This window comes from Tympanuchus pallidicinctus, unplaced genomic scaffold (genome assembly GCF_026119805.1).
Source record: "Tympanuchus pallidicinctus isolate F22 unplaced genomic scaffold, pur_lepc_1.0 scaffold3, whole genome shotgun sequence".
Lineage (NCBI taxonomy): Eukaryota > Metazoa > Chordata > Aves > Galliformes > Phasianidae > Tympanuchus > Tympanuchus pallidicinctus.
This window is the reverse complement of record NW_026294747.1, coordinates 7,870,761-7,887,626: the sequence shown is the minus strand read 5'-3', so window position 1 is coordinate 7,887,626 and position 16,866 is coordinate 7,870,761. Positions and strand designations below refer to the sequence as shown.

The 16,866-nt window shown below is 36.7% G+C and overlaps 1 protein-coding gene across 2 annotated transcripts in view; it reads right to left on the bottom strand.

Moving 5' to 3' along the window:
* Nucleotides 1-16,866, bottom strand: part of GALNT18 (polypeptide N-acetylgalactosaminyltransferase 18) — a 210,502-nt gene that overhangs the window by 11,939 nt on the left and 181,697 nt on the right. For both annotated transcript variants that reach the window (XM_052693155.1, XM_052693154.1), the window contains one exon: nucleotides 4,115-4,279. In XM_052693155.1, the coding sequence (XP_052549115.1) occupies nucleotides 4,115-4,279 (165 nt within the window). The remainder of the gene's footprint in view (nucleotides 1-4,114; nucleotides 4,280-16,866) is intronic.

The following is a 16,866-nucleotide window of genomic DNA, read 5'->3' as shown; positions in this document are numbered from 1 at the left end:
AGTTCATTAAGATACTGCAAGTTAGGGAGCAACTGTGGAAAAATATATTCCTTATGCCTTTGTTATACTGCTGGAGGGGCCCTAGTGTGCCATTAGTGTACTTTCTCAATTTTCTACGTGTGTAACTGCTGTCACCCAGGTGATGTATTCAGAGATAAATTTCATGTTGTGTCACAACTGCCTTTCTATCTGTAATAAATCTGAGAAATCAGACTAGGAACTGAGGAATTTCTTAAAAATAAATGCCTGGCTCCAGCATTTAAAATAAACTATTTCTCAGTACAAATAAGGAAGTTAATGGTATCAGATGACTGGTTCAGAATGGCACAATTTTGGCCTTATGTGCTTTTCACTGAAAAGTGTCTCAAGGACTTAAACACCTAGGGACATCAGCCTGCATGACCTACATTTCAGAGTACCTTGTCTGTCACAGGATAGACAACATAAGACAATTGGTGCAGCAGCAGCAGCCCCAAGGATGGCAGATTTACTTAGTGTGTGGGCAGCAACTGTTGTGGACTGTAGGTTTGGACGCTCCCTGCAAGTACTGATTTACAAGGGGGAGACGGCTGCTGCCAGCACACTGCATGTGCACCTGCTCCTTGCCATAAAGAGCTCACAGGCTACGAGCAGGATTGTTTAGTGCCAGGATGGTGTCATAACCACGGCCTTCAAACCAGGTATCATCCCAGAGTGACTGCAGTAATTACAGTAAGTAAATCTAGAAAATACTGTCATGAATAATACTGAATAGGGAACACTAAGTAGCAATTCAGTTTTTGTTTTCTTAATAGTTCTTGATGCCAGAACAGGCTTCTTGATACCATGTATAAATTTACATTGCAGTAGAATTCCCACCTCTTTGCTTCCATGTAATTCTCAGCCATAACCTCACTGCTTTGTGTCATTTCTGGTGATCACTCACCTGTTTGCTAAAATACCTAGTTTTGTTCTGATTAAATGGAAAAGTGGTGAGACACATGGAACTAGGTGAACTGTCAAACCTCACTAAAACTTACAGCATGAAAGTATTCCCCAAATAAGCACTTCCCTAGGAGGAAGAGACTTGACAGACAACATCAACAACAGAATTCTTGAACACCACCCAGTTGATGAGAGTCTGTTTAGGGCTATGTTATATAATTTGGCATAATTGCAGTTATAAACACTTGAAGAAGCCTTGGAAGCACAAATGTCACTGAAGCTTACGTTGTAGTGGATCTCGTTGCATTTGGCAGCTGTACAAAGCTGCAGAGCATGGAAATTTACTCAGATGGATCTGAGTATACAAACACAGACCACAAGCTTTGAATGCTCAATACAATTTTCTTCTGTACAGACAAGATACCACAAAGTCTCCCAGAGGCTTCTGTCCAGTCACCCAGCATGAAGTACCTTATCTGAAAAAATGCATTTTTCAAAAAGCTATACATCCTTCTATCAGATTTCCTTAGATCATTGCTCCACCATGGACTATCACACTACCTCTCAGAATATTGAGTATACTTTGTAGGAAAACAAGAAAGTATCCTCATTCAAATTTTAAGATACATGTCTGGAATGCAAGGCAAATACTGACTTTTTGTGCTGATGAGGGAAATTTAGATCAGTTGGTTTATCCTGCTCTTGTTTGAAAGTCAGAGAGACTTTCTCATTTTCTTTCTGACTCATTCTCCACTTGCACTGCTGTAGTTTCAAAATTATCTATAGTATAAATGTTATTAATAACATTTGTCTGACTAGACAATCAGCAGAAGTTAAAGCATGCTTACAGATAGGAGACGGTGCTATAAACAGCTACTGCCAGCATCTACATTTTAATTTTTTCACAAATTTCAAGACTACAATCAACAGCAATACTTACAGTCCTGCTTATTTTCAGTTGTTCTGCTCACTGCATAATAGGGAACAGAAATACTGGAGGTTTCAAAATGTAATAAAACAACCTATTCTTTTCAGGCATCTTCCAGAGCATTCACAGAAATGCTTCCTTTCCCCAGACTAACCTAGAACTTTTCAAATAGAATTCATCAAGTGATTATTCTCATTGGTTTTCTTTTTACAGCATACACCAGAGGCTGTGTACTGTGCTGTATGTTGAGAAACAACAGCATTTTAATTAGCAGGAGTATTAACAAAACCCTTTTTGAACATCAAACAATTATTTCATTTGTCTCTTTATTTATCATAAGGAAACAACTAATTAACTTTCACTTCTGGGCAGTATTTTTTTTTGTAGAAGATTTAAGCACCATCTACAGAATTTAGTTTCATCTCCCACAGCAGGTGCAATGCTATTAAATGGAGTGAACAGACAGAAGACTTTTTTTCATTAGTTAAATTATTACATCCTACTACTGCACACCAAATGAGCTCTAATGTACTTAGTGTGACAAAATGGCAGCAGTGTCCTGGAGTAGAAACCCTTCACTGTCACTAATCAGCAATCATACTGAATATGTAGACACTACTGAAAAATGTTACTGAAAGGCAATCTAAAGAAATACATTAATTCCACAATCAAAAAACGGTACCAAAAAAATCAGGTAGAGATACAGCCATTTTTTAGTGAAACATCCCCGCCTTACCCTGATTCTGTGGCAAGATAATTGTTAATATTTGAGAGAAGAAATGAATGAAACTTTGCCCTTAAGAGAAAAGATGTGAAAGCTGGGATATCTATCCAGATAAGGCGTTCAAAGTCTGCTACATGAGAGCTCTCTTTTAAAGACAAATATCTGAGTTATGTTCAAGTATAAGCACAAATTATGTTATAGCATGCTTTACTGATCACCATCCAAATGGTCTTTGCACAATTAATATACAGAGGTTAAACTGTACTACCAATGTCCCAATATACTAAGTAATAACTCATTAAATCTAAGAAAAAAACTAATTGGCTAGCAAAAAATACATTTGTTACAGAAGACATTAAATGCAAGGATAACAATTTTCATAATGTTGAGCCTCAGCCTAAGGGCTTAAGTATCACTACCTAGGTTTTGTTGAGAAAAGAGAGCTGAGCCATGTTTCACAGAAAAGGAGCACTCAACCAGGTGCATACAGTCGAAACCGGAGAGGAGAAAATGTGACTATTCAAACTATTTGGCTATTGAATTTTCTCCAGCAACTAAATCTAGTATTTGTTTTTAGAGAATACTGTAATCTCATTTTATTTGTCATAAGAAACTGATATGACAGTACCTGATGTGCTAACTCTTAGTTCTTACCTTTAGGAAGTCTCACCTTGTTTTAAAAGATCAAATTTGAGTATCTTCAGCTTCTAGCTGATGGAACCTGTTTTGTCTTCAGGATAACCTGTCTCCTGTGGAAATGCTGATGTGTTTTTGAGTCACCCTGCCACCTCCTCTTAGCTAAACTGAATATCATGCTCTGTACGCATTAAATCACGAAGCATGTTCCAGCCTCAGAACTAGTGGAACTTTTTCTTACAGTTCTCCCTTATATTTCTAAATCATCTGTGAAGCGTGGGCTCCAAGCCCGGACTCAGAGTCTCACCATTCCCATCACTGTGAAATCACTTCTCAGATTTTATGTGCATTTTTTTTTTTTTTTTTTTTTTTTAATATCAAGCAACAAAAAAAGAAAGAAAAAAAAAAAGGAATTGCAAAATTTTCTCTTGACAAGATGATCAACTGCAACCCACTCTCTCCTTTTGAGGAGTTGCTACTTCCAAAAAAAAAAACAACAAACCAAAGCATTTGAATGCTTTACCTTTCCCCTTCTTAAAATAGGTTAGCTTGCATTTGACTTTACAAAATCACTTATTTTTAGATTGGGATCATTCTATAACAATAACCAATGACTTTACAAAATCACTTATTTTTAGATTGGGATCATTCTATAACAGTAACCATCTTAGAAGTCTATTAGTAAATAATCCACTGACTTCTCTAGAAATATAATAAAAGTTTTGTATCCTGTTGAGAGAGTTAACATAGAAATTAAATGTAAACGTAGCTTGCCCACACTGTGCAAAAAAACCCAACCAAACAAGGATGCTTCTGGTTTGTTGGTAAACTGATTACTCACCTTTCATATACAGAAACACAGTTTTCTGAACCTTCTGTAACATTTGCTGAATAAGAATTACCTGAGTAAACTGCCAGTAAAGCTTCATTCTCTTGGCTTTGGCGTAATTGCATTCAATGAGCCTGGGCCTGCTGTTCACATCCACCAGGCATCTGTTGTCATCATCGTCAATAGTGGGACTCAAAACACCCACATGGAGCTGCTGATTGCTTGTGTAATAAACATTCTGCAAGAGGAAACACAAACATGATTTGTGGCCTCTAAAAAGAAGCAGCACTTTCACCAAAAAACACGTGGCAAATATAAACATGCTGAATAGCAGTAGGCTGATCCTATGGTTACTTTTAAATTGTTTCCATTCATACAGGAAGCAACATAACATTTTAAAATTAACAGTTAACTAACAAACATTGTTGGTAATAGTTAATTACTGAATTTAGTCTCCTATTCAGTCTTGTTTGGTCTGAGCAGATCCTGCAGGGCAGAAGCAAAATGATGGCCCTGACTGGGTGAACTACCTAAATCTGTTTGTTAGCAAAACTTTACAGAAATAGGACAACTGAATGTAATCGTGCTCAGTAGAAATAATAAGCAGGTTGCCATTTACCTTTCAAAGAGCTCAATATACCCACTAAGATCACTTCACTTATCAGTGGCGACCAGTTTAGAAAAAGAAGTGTGAAATTCTCAAATACTATGGGGACAGGCATCTTTCAGTTTATAATCAGCATGTAAAATAAACTCAAACTGAAGCTGACTGAGATGGTTATTCCTTCTAACTGAGCTATTTCAGGATATTACTTTGCTTATCAAATACTATGGATAATATTATGTTACTATAAATATAATTACTGTATATTATAGTATTACTGTATATTATAGCATCTTATCCAATAATATCACATCTTCCAGAATAGAGCCCATTATGCACAGTATTATCATTACTATGTTTATCCGATATCTGTATCACATTATAAGCACCCATCTTGTAAAAATTCTGCTTCAGCTGCTAATGATAAGTAATGATAATGGTAAGATAACAGTTTGTGTAGCTCACCAGACAGCTTTTCTGAAAACTATGAACAACCCCCAGCTCCTTTACCCCATCCCCAGAACAGGAGAGTCCCCGAGTTACCATTTCACAATGTACTTGTTAGGTATACATGCGTGACTTTCTTTTAATCATTTTTTAAACTGGCCTACAGGTAAAAGTATTACATATAAAAACCACGCTTGCATTTTATTATTTTCTATGTCGCTCTATAAAAACGAGTTTGTATTTGTAATTTAAATACGTTATTATAAAGATGAATGTCCATAGCAGCACTTACTCAAGCTTTTAACAAATATTATTAATTATGCCAGCCAGTCTTAAGTACAAAATGGATAACAAAGCATTTTTTGTTTCAAAAGCTTCAGAAGACACAGGCAAAACACCTTACCAGCAATTCTGCTCCTAAAATACTGCAGCATCACCATCAACTAAACCAACAGGATAGAAATGTTGAGATAAACTAGAAAAGTAGTAATTTTTGAACAATCACTTCAGTACTAATTAGAGTGACTTTGAAATTTTGACTCAGACTCTGAGTTTTGTTCCTCTAGAACGGCGAATATCTCAGTAGTCACTGTTCAAAGCACTGGAAACTCAGTAGCTAAAAATGTGCTTATTTCCACTTAAGTTAAAAATACTGGCTGTCTGCAGATGGAGACAGTCAAAGGGTCTTTGCACTTTTACTCAGGAAATGAAAGCCTCAGCCAAATACAATCACACACCAGCAGCACACACACACACACTCCCTGCAGAGCTGCTGAATTTCCACAGAAATAACCTTGTTTTGATACAGGTATGAGAGCAGATAACAATAAAATAAATAAAAACAACAGCAACAACAACAACAAAAACCCCACAAAAAACAAAACAATAACACAAAAAACCCAATTCTCTTAATCTGTAATAAAATAAGCTTCCTCCTTATATTGCATTAATCAGCTACAACCCACAGCACTCTGCTATCTGTTTTTTTTCCCCGTAATAGTACTGATGCACTATGCTATGTCTCCTGAGCAGTGGGAAGGAAGCACCATTTTCAGGAAGTCAGGTAAGTCAAGAAAAGTGAAACTGCAAGGATTCAGTGTTCCCATCAGTTATAAACTCACAGGATTTGTGATTAGACAGGTGTCAGAGCCAAAACACAGCCTGAGTCTTACACGCTTGCACAGCTTTGACCACAGTCCCCCCAGGTGCTTTCAAGGTGGAAGAGTGTAGTTTACACACTGACAGGTTGGCTCTGGAGGCTGCTGCTTCCTTCCTGTGTTCCCTCCCCACTCAGCAGGTCGAGCTGCCTTCTAGAAACATCCTCAGGAAGCCTAGGCTGGCAGCACATTAAAGTAGTGCAAAAGAATTTGTTCAAAACAAAGATTTGGTGTTATTAGTGTAAAGGTTTGCAGCAAGTAAGGGATTAAATTAGTAGAAGCCTACATACCTGGTGCTGAAGAAAAGTGCATCATCAGTTGCCTTCAAAGCTTGACATATATCTCTGCCAAAATCTTTCTGTTTCACTTTCTTGTGTTTTTTTTTTTGTTTGTTTGTTTTTTAAATTTCAGTACAGCTTCATAACTGAATATAACTGTTTTTCCTCCAGACAGTAAGAGTTGGTATAGAGGGTTTTTGTCGTTGGGATTTTTTTTTTTTTTCTGGAAAAGCTTTTCGTGCAATTTTCCTCGTGCCTTGAACTATCTTCCAGCTAAAGGACCAATTGTTCCTTAGCCTTCTTTATATTCCTAAAAGTCACTATTCTGGGGTCAGTGCTTCAGTTTCTGTTTTTATACCACCTGTTACACTCTCTGAATATCCATATTAAGACAAAATAAATAAGACAAGCAAACAGTGATTGCTATCACATTATTAGGACTAATGAAATATTTCCCAGGTTCTCATAAGGTCAAGAGACAATTTTAGTCATGGTATGTTTTTTATCTGTTCTAAATATTTTTCTGTCAAAAAAGACAGCTGAAATATGAAAACAAATGAGAGGTAGTTAGCAGCTAGTTAACAGCTGCACAGCCTTGGACTCTCAAGACATCCTCATTTCAGGTGAACTGATTTGCTGTAAACCGTATCAGAAAATTCACTTTACAATGCTATAGTGAAAACAAAAATTTATATACACTTCTGCTACTCAAACCAGCTCCAGAATAAAGGAGAAGAAGCTCCATCCTTTATTTACCACTGGACCAAGCACATCGTTGCTCATTTTGGATGAAATTAAGAATTTCATCCCTCTTGATGCAAACTCATGTGCAAATCAGCATGGAAGAGCAATAGAAGAGCTCATGCCTGGAGTTGCAGTCCCCCCTGCTTAATTATTGTATTCAGAGCAAAAGTTCATTTAACTCTTCTGTTCTACTTCATCTCCTCCTTGACAAACTCTGCTTTCAAATCTTAACATCTCACTTGTGCAGCCAGTCACCTAACTGCCAAAAAAATTCACCCTGTGCTAAGCTACACTCACCAGGAAACACAAGTGCACAGCACGTGCATGTGCTGGAGACATAAAGTGGGCAGAGCAAAAAAGCAGATCTATGTAAGAATGCTCAACATTAGACAAAACAATTCATGATTTACAAAGGTTAGAGCTGGCATAATGCCCACTGAATCTAGCCCACACATCTAACTGTAAATACCTCTTTGCTGATATTAAAGCTTGTCTGACTAGATTTGGCTACTTCTGTTTACATGGCAGAACCACACAAAGCTCGCTTGTGATATCCCCAGGTAGCTCTGCAGTTCCATCACGAGGCAACAAGGCTCTGCTGCAGCAACCAGAGGCCAAAACTGGGGACACGCCTGAGTGGTACAGATCAGCCAGCAAGCTGGCCAACTGGAAACTGCTGTTGTCTTCTCTAGAAAATTTCCAACTGGATTTCCATTGCAAATTTCCTGTTGGGCTAGAATGATTTAGAATTTTGGTAGGATACTTACATCATATATACTTTGCTGCAGTGCTGCAATACAGAACATCCTAAATCTGCCATCAGAGCAATGAAGGCACAAGTTAACTTGGTCAAGTCTTCTGCACAGTAAAAATACTTCAAACAACACAAAATCTGCACACACACACAAAAACAACAACAAACGATAGCTCGGGTGCAAGAGTAAGTAAATGAGCTTTGCTTATTAGGACACAAATATGTTGTTTCATCTTCCCAATGATGTGGTGTGGATTTTCTGTTGATGAGCATTTTGCCCTGACAGGTCAAATTGTTATTCCCACGGCAATTAACAGTGAAATTCCAATGACTTTAAGTGCAATGAGATTTTTGGCTCCCGGTTTATTATTAAATTTTGAAGAGCCCCCAGAGTTGATAAAGACCTCAGAGCTGAACTGGGTAGCCAGTTCCAGTAAATTATTCATAGAAGTCGGTTTATCATGTAGCAAGAAATTTAGCAAGAAGTTACAGTAAGATGTTCAACTTACCACCAGACAATTATCTGAAGGATAAATTGCCAACTCCCAATGGAATTTTAAAGCAATACACACCAATTTTCAGGCTGAAAGCCATTTGTAATCCTTATGGCAATGTTCCCAGATTAAATCTCTCTGGAGAACTGTACATGACTGTGCATTTATGATGAGCAAACGTAACGCTCACCAACAGCAATATTCGTTACCCTGCTTTTGGAATAATAACTATGAGGGATAAGAAGCCCAATTCTTTATTTCATCTTTGAGCTGTAACTTTTTTCCAATTGAATCCATTAAGTCTTTCACTGTTAGGAGTAATATATTAACATAGATCAGAAGTCTCACAGCAGATTCATACTGGAGTATAATTCGAGCTAAAAAGCAGTCTGGTGATTCCAGTAAATCCAGACTTAGTTATGTTACCTAGTACCATTGATGCTCAAATATTTACATTGTTCATGACTTTTTTTTTTATTCCCCAGAAGTTCTTGTAACATAAATGCATCTCAATGACAGAACCTTGTTTCCCCAATATGAAAACTCTCCACAGAATTCAAGTTCGTTATGAATAACACAAATATATCACTAGGATCAAAATCAAGTGTTTTTCTATTTATTATTCATGTGGGAAGAGCCTTCTTGCAGAAACCCTACTATAAAAATCAGTGAGTCAAAGAAGAATAGCATCCAGCAGCAGCTGCTATTTCTACAAGCCAGTAATTTCACACGGAGCAGAATTACTCTTTTTAGACACAGCTGGCATGGTATTAGAAACATGAAACTGTTGTGCAAAATTATGCTTTGGAACATACCCTTAGATACTTATACCCTTGTTACTGAGGGCATATAATAAGCATCTTGTTCTGTTTATTTAATTCTCCATCTTAAATGCACAATGACCTTCACATTTTTTAGTCAAACAGTTGTGTATAAATGCCCTGATGTACTTATACACTAATTTGTAAGACCTGTTCTGTGCCACAGGCACCCAAAGAGTTATCCTTTGCAGTTCCACACACATTTCACATGATGAGACTGGAGAGAGAGTCTGTGCTGTCCCATAACCACAGTCAATAGCATCACTGTGTTTTGTGCTACCATAAAAATCCTACTGTTGAAGGAGTACAAACATAAGAGCACAGGCTGAGAATTACCAGAACAATTCAGAAATGTTCAACCCTTGCCCACAGACCAGCCTTTAGAAGATTCATGTTATTTTTCTGAGGTAGGCTTTCCATGATTACAGCCTCATTATGCAACTCTGAAACAATTACAACCATATTTTATTCAAGTCAAGGTTCAGTTCACTCTGAAACTTATCTTACTGGTGAGCTGACAAATAGCTGTACACCAAAGGTAGCAACAATACCAATCAAGACTTAGACTGTAAAGCAAATAGGAAGGGAATCACTCACTATTTCACTTCACTTTAGACTTGCATCTACTGAGTTAGCCCACCAGCATACTGGTTACTTGATGCACTCACTCTTCTTCATGCATGTACACTAATTAACTTCCAAACTTCAAGCAACAATATTTGATTACAGTAAAGCCAAGGTGCTTATGAACTTTAAATGATATAGTGTGATGCTTAAAGCCAGAAAAAAAATGTTAACATATTCTTTTAATAGAAAACAGACTGGAATTCAGAGCCAGACTTTGTCTTTTTAATTTAAATTCATGAACCTATAGAGCAGTGGAATACCTAATGCTGCTGTTGCCTACTCTGGTATTCTACTTTGATTTTATTTAAAACAACATCCATAATCCTTCTTTCTTAAGATCAACTTTTTAAATTGAATAGAACTGCCATTCAATGTTTTTATATATACTTTCAATACTGACTTTCATAGTTTTCCTAATGCTGGCAACTACTGAATTAATGAGACTTCTATAAAGGAAATTTTGCTTGATTTACTCCTTAAAGCTTCTCTTTGTTTTGCTCTTATTTCTGCAGAACATCTCAATAACTTCTACCAGGAAAGAAAAAAACAAAAACAGAAAAACCATCCTATGATTTTATCCTATCTGAATTTTCCCTTTCAGTCTCTCTATTTACTTTTCAAAGCTTTCTTTGAAGACTCCTACATAATCTTATTTCTTAGCCTGTTTTCTTTTCCATCCACATATACTCATCTGCAGACTTCACTGTCCCCCAATGCACTGGGCCATCCTTGACAGTTTTTCTCTTTTTATAAAAGGTCAAGGTGTCGTTTACATTTCACTGTAAGTTTGTGATTAATTCCTTCAACAGATGAGGGTCTTTTGCATGGCTATTGGTTGGACAGGAGTGAGAGAAATATTTGGACACTGCAGCTTTCAGTTCATCGGGAACAAAGGAAAGTTACCTTTGTTTACTCACCCTGGAGCACGTGGAAGTATTTCTGCTTTTAAACCAAGTTAAACAAAAAAACTGAAAAAAGAATTTCTGATGTTTTAAGTAGACAACATCAAAATCAAAGCTTATAAACTAGGCTACAGAAAAAGAAAACATGCTTAGCTGTAGAGGATGTATTTCAGGCAACAAAGTCTAGCATTTCAACTGATACTTTTCAGTCTTAATTGTTGGTCTCTACGTAGAGACTCACAGAAATTCATGAAATTTTATCCAATCCAACTGTGCCCTGAAAGTAAAATTTCCTTCCTGAAACATTTTTAAGCCTTCCAAGGTTAAATGGAGATATTTACATGCAGCCTAAGTGAAATACATCTGAAAAATAGCACTTTTCCTGCCCATCAAGTATCTTGAAGTAGTATCTCTATTGTTTGTAGGGTGGTGACAGTGAATGATAACCAGGAAGAAAGAAGTCAGCATCTAGAACTTAAATGAAAAGTCTGTAAATCTTGACCTCCTGCAAAAACTAGCATTGATCTTGGCTGTGTTCATGAATAAATTGCAAATTTCACAAAGTTCTCCAAGGAAAATCGAAACGTGTCAGACCAAAATACTGCACTCATGCCCCAGACATTGCTTCTTCCCTCTGCTCCTCTTCTCCCCAAGGTAAGAGGAATGAAAAGTGTAACCTGTCATATTTTCATCACTTAATGTATTTGCAGTGCTCATGATTTTTTTTTTTTTTTTTTTTTAAAGGAAAGACAGAAGGTGGCAGAAGGGAGGTGGACATCAGAATCACCTATATATAAAGATTTCTTATCACAAGAGCTTAACAGTCATTAAAAAAACCAAAAACCTAACTAGAAACAAGCAAACAAATAAAGCTGTTGAAAAGATAGAAAACTGTTTTCATATCAAGCAGGACATTAATGCCCATGCAACTGTTCTAGCTGCAGGAACCCTTACTGTGCTTTGTTTAGTGAGCCTCAGTTCTCTTATGACTGCCACTTCTGTACTGTGCTCCTTGCTTAAATCAAGCTGTAAACCTTGGCAAGAAATGAAACAGTAAATACTCCGATATGCAAAAGCACATTGCTTGGTTGTACACAAATAGTATAGCCTCTCCCACTGCTTTCATTCATTAAGGATTGCTTTCTGGGGCTTTCAGTCACTGTGAAGACCCACATACAGAATCACACCTTGCAGGTACACAGGACAAGGAGAAGAGGCTTGGTATTTCTGAGTAAACCCTTATCCAGTGGATGAGTCAGCAAACAAAAACCAACCACTCAAAAACCGAGTTCTTCGAATGACCTTCAAGTACATCAGAGAAACCTCCAGTGAATAGCTACAAGAGCTATGCTAAACTTCAGGCTGCTAAAGTATCACTGGGCTATGAGGATAAGCTGCCTCCGTCACAAAAGGCAGATTAGGTCTTAGATTTTCTGCTGCATTTTCTGCCTGTCTTGGGAGCCTTTATTTTATTATCGGAAGTAGATTATCCTACAAAGGTATCTGCAGGAGAAAGACAAAGACAAATCCCTCTCTCTTGCTGTTTGGACTTAATATGAAAACTAGGCATGTATGTCCCTCGTAATTAAAAGTCACTGGTTATACACAATAAGACAGTTCCTTCAGGACTCTTTTTAGTAAATGAATTTTGTATAACATCTTTTTTATTGTTCTGAAACAACAATTACTTCTTTTAGCAGCTTTCTAGTTTGCATATGAATAAAAACACTAAGATGATTACAGTTGTCTATTATGCCATACACTGTTGAGTGATTTGTACTATTTTGCACAGCTGATTCTCCCCAGAGCTCATGTATGTCACTGTATGGGCACTCTAGCACTAGACCCTTCCCTCCTTCCCAGGGGACCTTGGGCCTTGACCATGACAAGAAGAAAAGGTACCAGGGAGATACAGCACTGCAGTCCTGCACCACATACTCTTTCTCTTTCCAACCCAACGAGAAAGAGGGGAGTAACCCTCCTAACTCCCAGACTCCCAGCTCCAAGGCCCATGGCAGGCTGTGCTGAAGCTTATCAAAGAGAAAATTTGGTACTCGCATTGTCTTCTTTCTGCAACTAGTAGAAAGCTAGTGTAAATCCTGGAACCAACAACTATGCCTTGGGTACCCAATGTAACAAGTGATTGCAGACTGTGGGGTCTGCAGCTTCTTGTGGTGGGTTTTGAAAACCCTACCATTCTCTGGTAAACAGGTGCTGACCTCACACATTTTGAAAGGTATTGGATTTCTCCACAACAGATTTCTGCTACACTGAATCTCTGCTTACAATGAGATAACTGAACAGGAAAATCTATTTCACTGTGTAGGTTTCTCTGTATTGCACATGCTATGTTGATCCAAGTGACTATAAGGAACTCGTGAATTATGTACAGCAAAAACATGAAAGAGCATTTGCAGATCTAAGTTTAACTCCAAGCCACCTTAATTATGTTTAACTTTTCCCTAAGAACAAAACCAGGTTGGAATAAAATGTCCTATTTTCAGTTAACAAACTGCTTGTCCAGATACCTCTCTGGTATGCATCTGGAAAACAGAACTACACATTCTTTCTCCTTTTGAATTTATTGTTTTCTTCCTTCTACTTGCTCCTTTCAAAACGAAACAAAACTCACCACCATTGTCATCCTCGTAAGTAAAGCCACAGGGGAGCAATTTGTTAGCAAAATCCCAGTACAGCTCAGTCCATGATTTGTATTTGTCAGACTCACAGTAGAGAAGAAACTTGGAGAGTTACAAATTACACTAACATCTTATTGGAAATTCCAGATGAAATCTCAGATTCCACTTCAAGCCAACAAAGCTCTTTCCTTCGGAACTAAATTGCACTAGTCCTAAAAGCAGGTACAATAAAATTTTATTCCTGTAACATTGAAAGAACTTGGGAGATGATTGGAAAGCTGAGGTGAGAAGCTACATCCTCATCTGAGATACAGAATCAGACTAATGTGCCTGACCCTAATACAGCATTGAACACAATCTGAACTGTTACGATCTGAATGTAGAGATTTATTGTAATTTTGTGCTTGTAGCCATTGAAGGGAAGAAAAATGCTTTGAAGTTGAGGCAGAAAAACAATCTAAGTCCATGTGGACCTATCTGTTTTTGCATCAAAAGGAAAAGAAAAGCACATTCTCATATCTGATCCAGCTTTCTAGCTTTTATTTTACAAAGCCAAAGAGTAAGCTCTGCCATTTTGTATGATTAAATCTTTATGCATGCAGAACGACTTCTAAACAGTCTTTTAATATGCATTAATAAAGGTTTTTCACTCAGTTGTTCTATCTTTAGGTAACAGGTCAAATTCTGATATCTTTCCTCTAAGCATCTTTTTATAAGTACAGAGCTCGTCTGCACAAAGGGATCTTTTTAATCAACTGGTATTTCTTATATTATTTCCTTTCACTTTCGCTTGTAATACAAAATGTTTCTTATTCACAAGAGTTCTGGTCTTTATTTACATTAGGCATTTTCTTCCCTCCACAACTTAATGTTAATGAACTCATACTTGTTCAGATTCCAGCATCTAAAAATATGTATATTAAATGAGTTCTTACTTAATAAAATTACTACAGACCTTACATTCTCTATAGTGCATGGGTTACCACACTGTTTCCTGCTTGTAAAATATATCTCTCACTCTGTAAAGCTGCATTTAAAACCTGACTCATGTCTCATGGGTGTTAGCCTTCACTTTGGCATGGACAAAACTCCTTGGGCCAGCCAGATTAGAAATTACAGCTTTTACTCATCGTCCACTGAACCTAAAGTATTCAGTTTATCCTCCACTACTACCTTGGTAGCTTCATTGCAATTACTGTATACACTACTGAACTATGTAGTTGCTACTGCTTTGTTCTGAAGATGAAACACTTTTATGGGTTATTCACTTTGGTGAAACTTGTTTGCTTAATCTGTCATTTGCTCACTTTAATCAGCTAAAAAACACATATTAGAAATACCATGGTTACCTGACACCATGGAATGTTTTTCCTGATAGGAACTTTCCTTCAGCCTTGACCAAACACAGTCATTGACTTCCCAATTGCTCAGATTACAGGGTTTCTTCAAATGTTATTTGCAGTTACAAATGGAGACTGAAGTGGGCAGATTTATGTTTATTTGAAATGAAGATAAAAAGGTTATTAAAAATATATTTGGAAACCAGAAATGGGCATTCTGCAGCAAATGGTTAAGCTATAATTATTCAGTATGAATAATTTCCCACTAAAAGTGGGAAATGAGGTACTTCAGAATATTAACCATGTACATCACACATTGGGCAGATTACTTCACTTGATAGTCGATACTTAAATTTGCCTTGAGTGCTCAAGAAATTCCCAATTCTCACCGTGCATCATTATGCAAACACAACTACTCTTGTAATATGTGATACTGAATTAAAAAAGGCAGTCTTGGAAAAAAAAGTGATCTGATTGTTTCATAGATTATTTAAAAGACCGAGTTCATACTGATGAGCAAAAGCATAAATCTGATGTTTAAATAAATCCCAATAATATTCAATCTCAGTTTTCTCTAGATTTTGACATTATTTTAACAAACCTTGTGAGTTGATAAGCTGCAGTGCTATTTTTTCCTTCCAAAATTGATGCCATCAGCAAGTGAGTCATGTAAATCTCAAAATTTTAAGGCTAATTTCTGAGTTTGGAAGCACTAAATATATATGCTGAATAGAATATTCATGCTGAACAAATCACTGCATCTTTAGCATAAAAAGAGCAGTGAAGCTCCAGTGTTCACAATCAATGCAGTACCCAGCCAAAAAAAAGCTAATATTGTAGTAACATCTGAAAAATTTAAATGCATTTATCAACTTTTTAACTTGGTATGGACATCCATTTGAGCAGATAGGCTTGGCATAACAGAGGTATTCCTATATACTTTGTTTAATCAACTTATAAAAAATAAAAAAGGAAGGAAAAGGCCATTGATTTCCTGAGTGAAAATTACTGTTATTTCTGAACTCAAAATTCAGAGATGGAATCAAAATTCAAAAAAGGTCCTAACTCTAATCACCACTTAGTTGACATGTTAATAGATTTGATAACAAAAAAAGGAGACTACTGTTTGTCTGCTTTGTGCTGCAGGCCATATCCTTCCACCTTCTTATCTCTAAGTTCAGTAACTTTTAATTCATTAAATTACAACTTCCAAAATGCTCTCTGTTTTGATGACTCCAACCACTACTGTCAATGCTTGTGACAGCTAATCATCTGCTTTTATATGACTAGGTATCTTATTCCTAATCTGGATCTAACTGGCTGTAATTACTAACCATTGGTTCTTGGAACAATGCTAAAATGAAGTCTTAGCTTATTAAAGTTTCACATTTCCTTAGAAAAGTCCTTCTGCTCTGTACATGTAACTATCTTTAGACTGAAGTCAGCTCTTGCTAAGTGCAGTATAACTGCTGATTCCAAATAAATTACTTGTCAGACATAGGTCTTAGCTTACAAATTGATGCTGATTTTTTTTTTTTTCCAGTTATTTGTACATATTCAATCGAGATTTTACGTCCAGAAATAATTTCTCAATATTCTTTCCACTTCCAGATTGGACAAATATAGATAATGAATAAAAAAAAAAAAAGGGTCTTTTTCACAGAAAAACACTGGAAACAATCATTCCATAAACATTTCTGCAGAACAGCCTCCTTTGCAAATGGTGCACAATACAGGAGAGAAACTAGCTGAAATTAAATAGCTAATCAGAATTTGGATGAATGCTGTGAAAGTAATATGGCTCATGTAATTACAGAGGGAGTTAAATATGCTTTCATGGGGACTGAATTTGGCTCATGAATTCTAAATGAGCCAGTGGACGACTTCAATTAGTAAAACAACATAATAAAATTATGAATAAAACTAAAGAAATTGTAAAGTGGAACACTTTGGTCTACTGTACTAGTTACCCTTTCTAGTAGTTAATCACATCAGTGAAAGAATTTGAGAAACAAAAC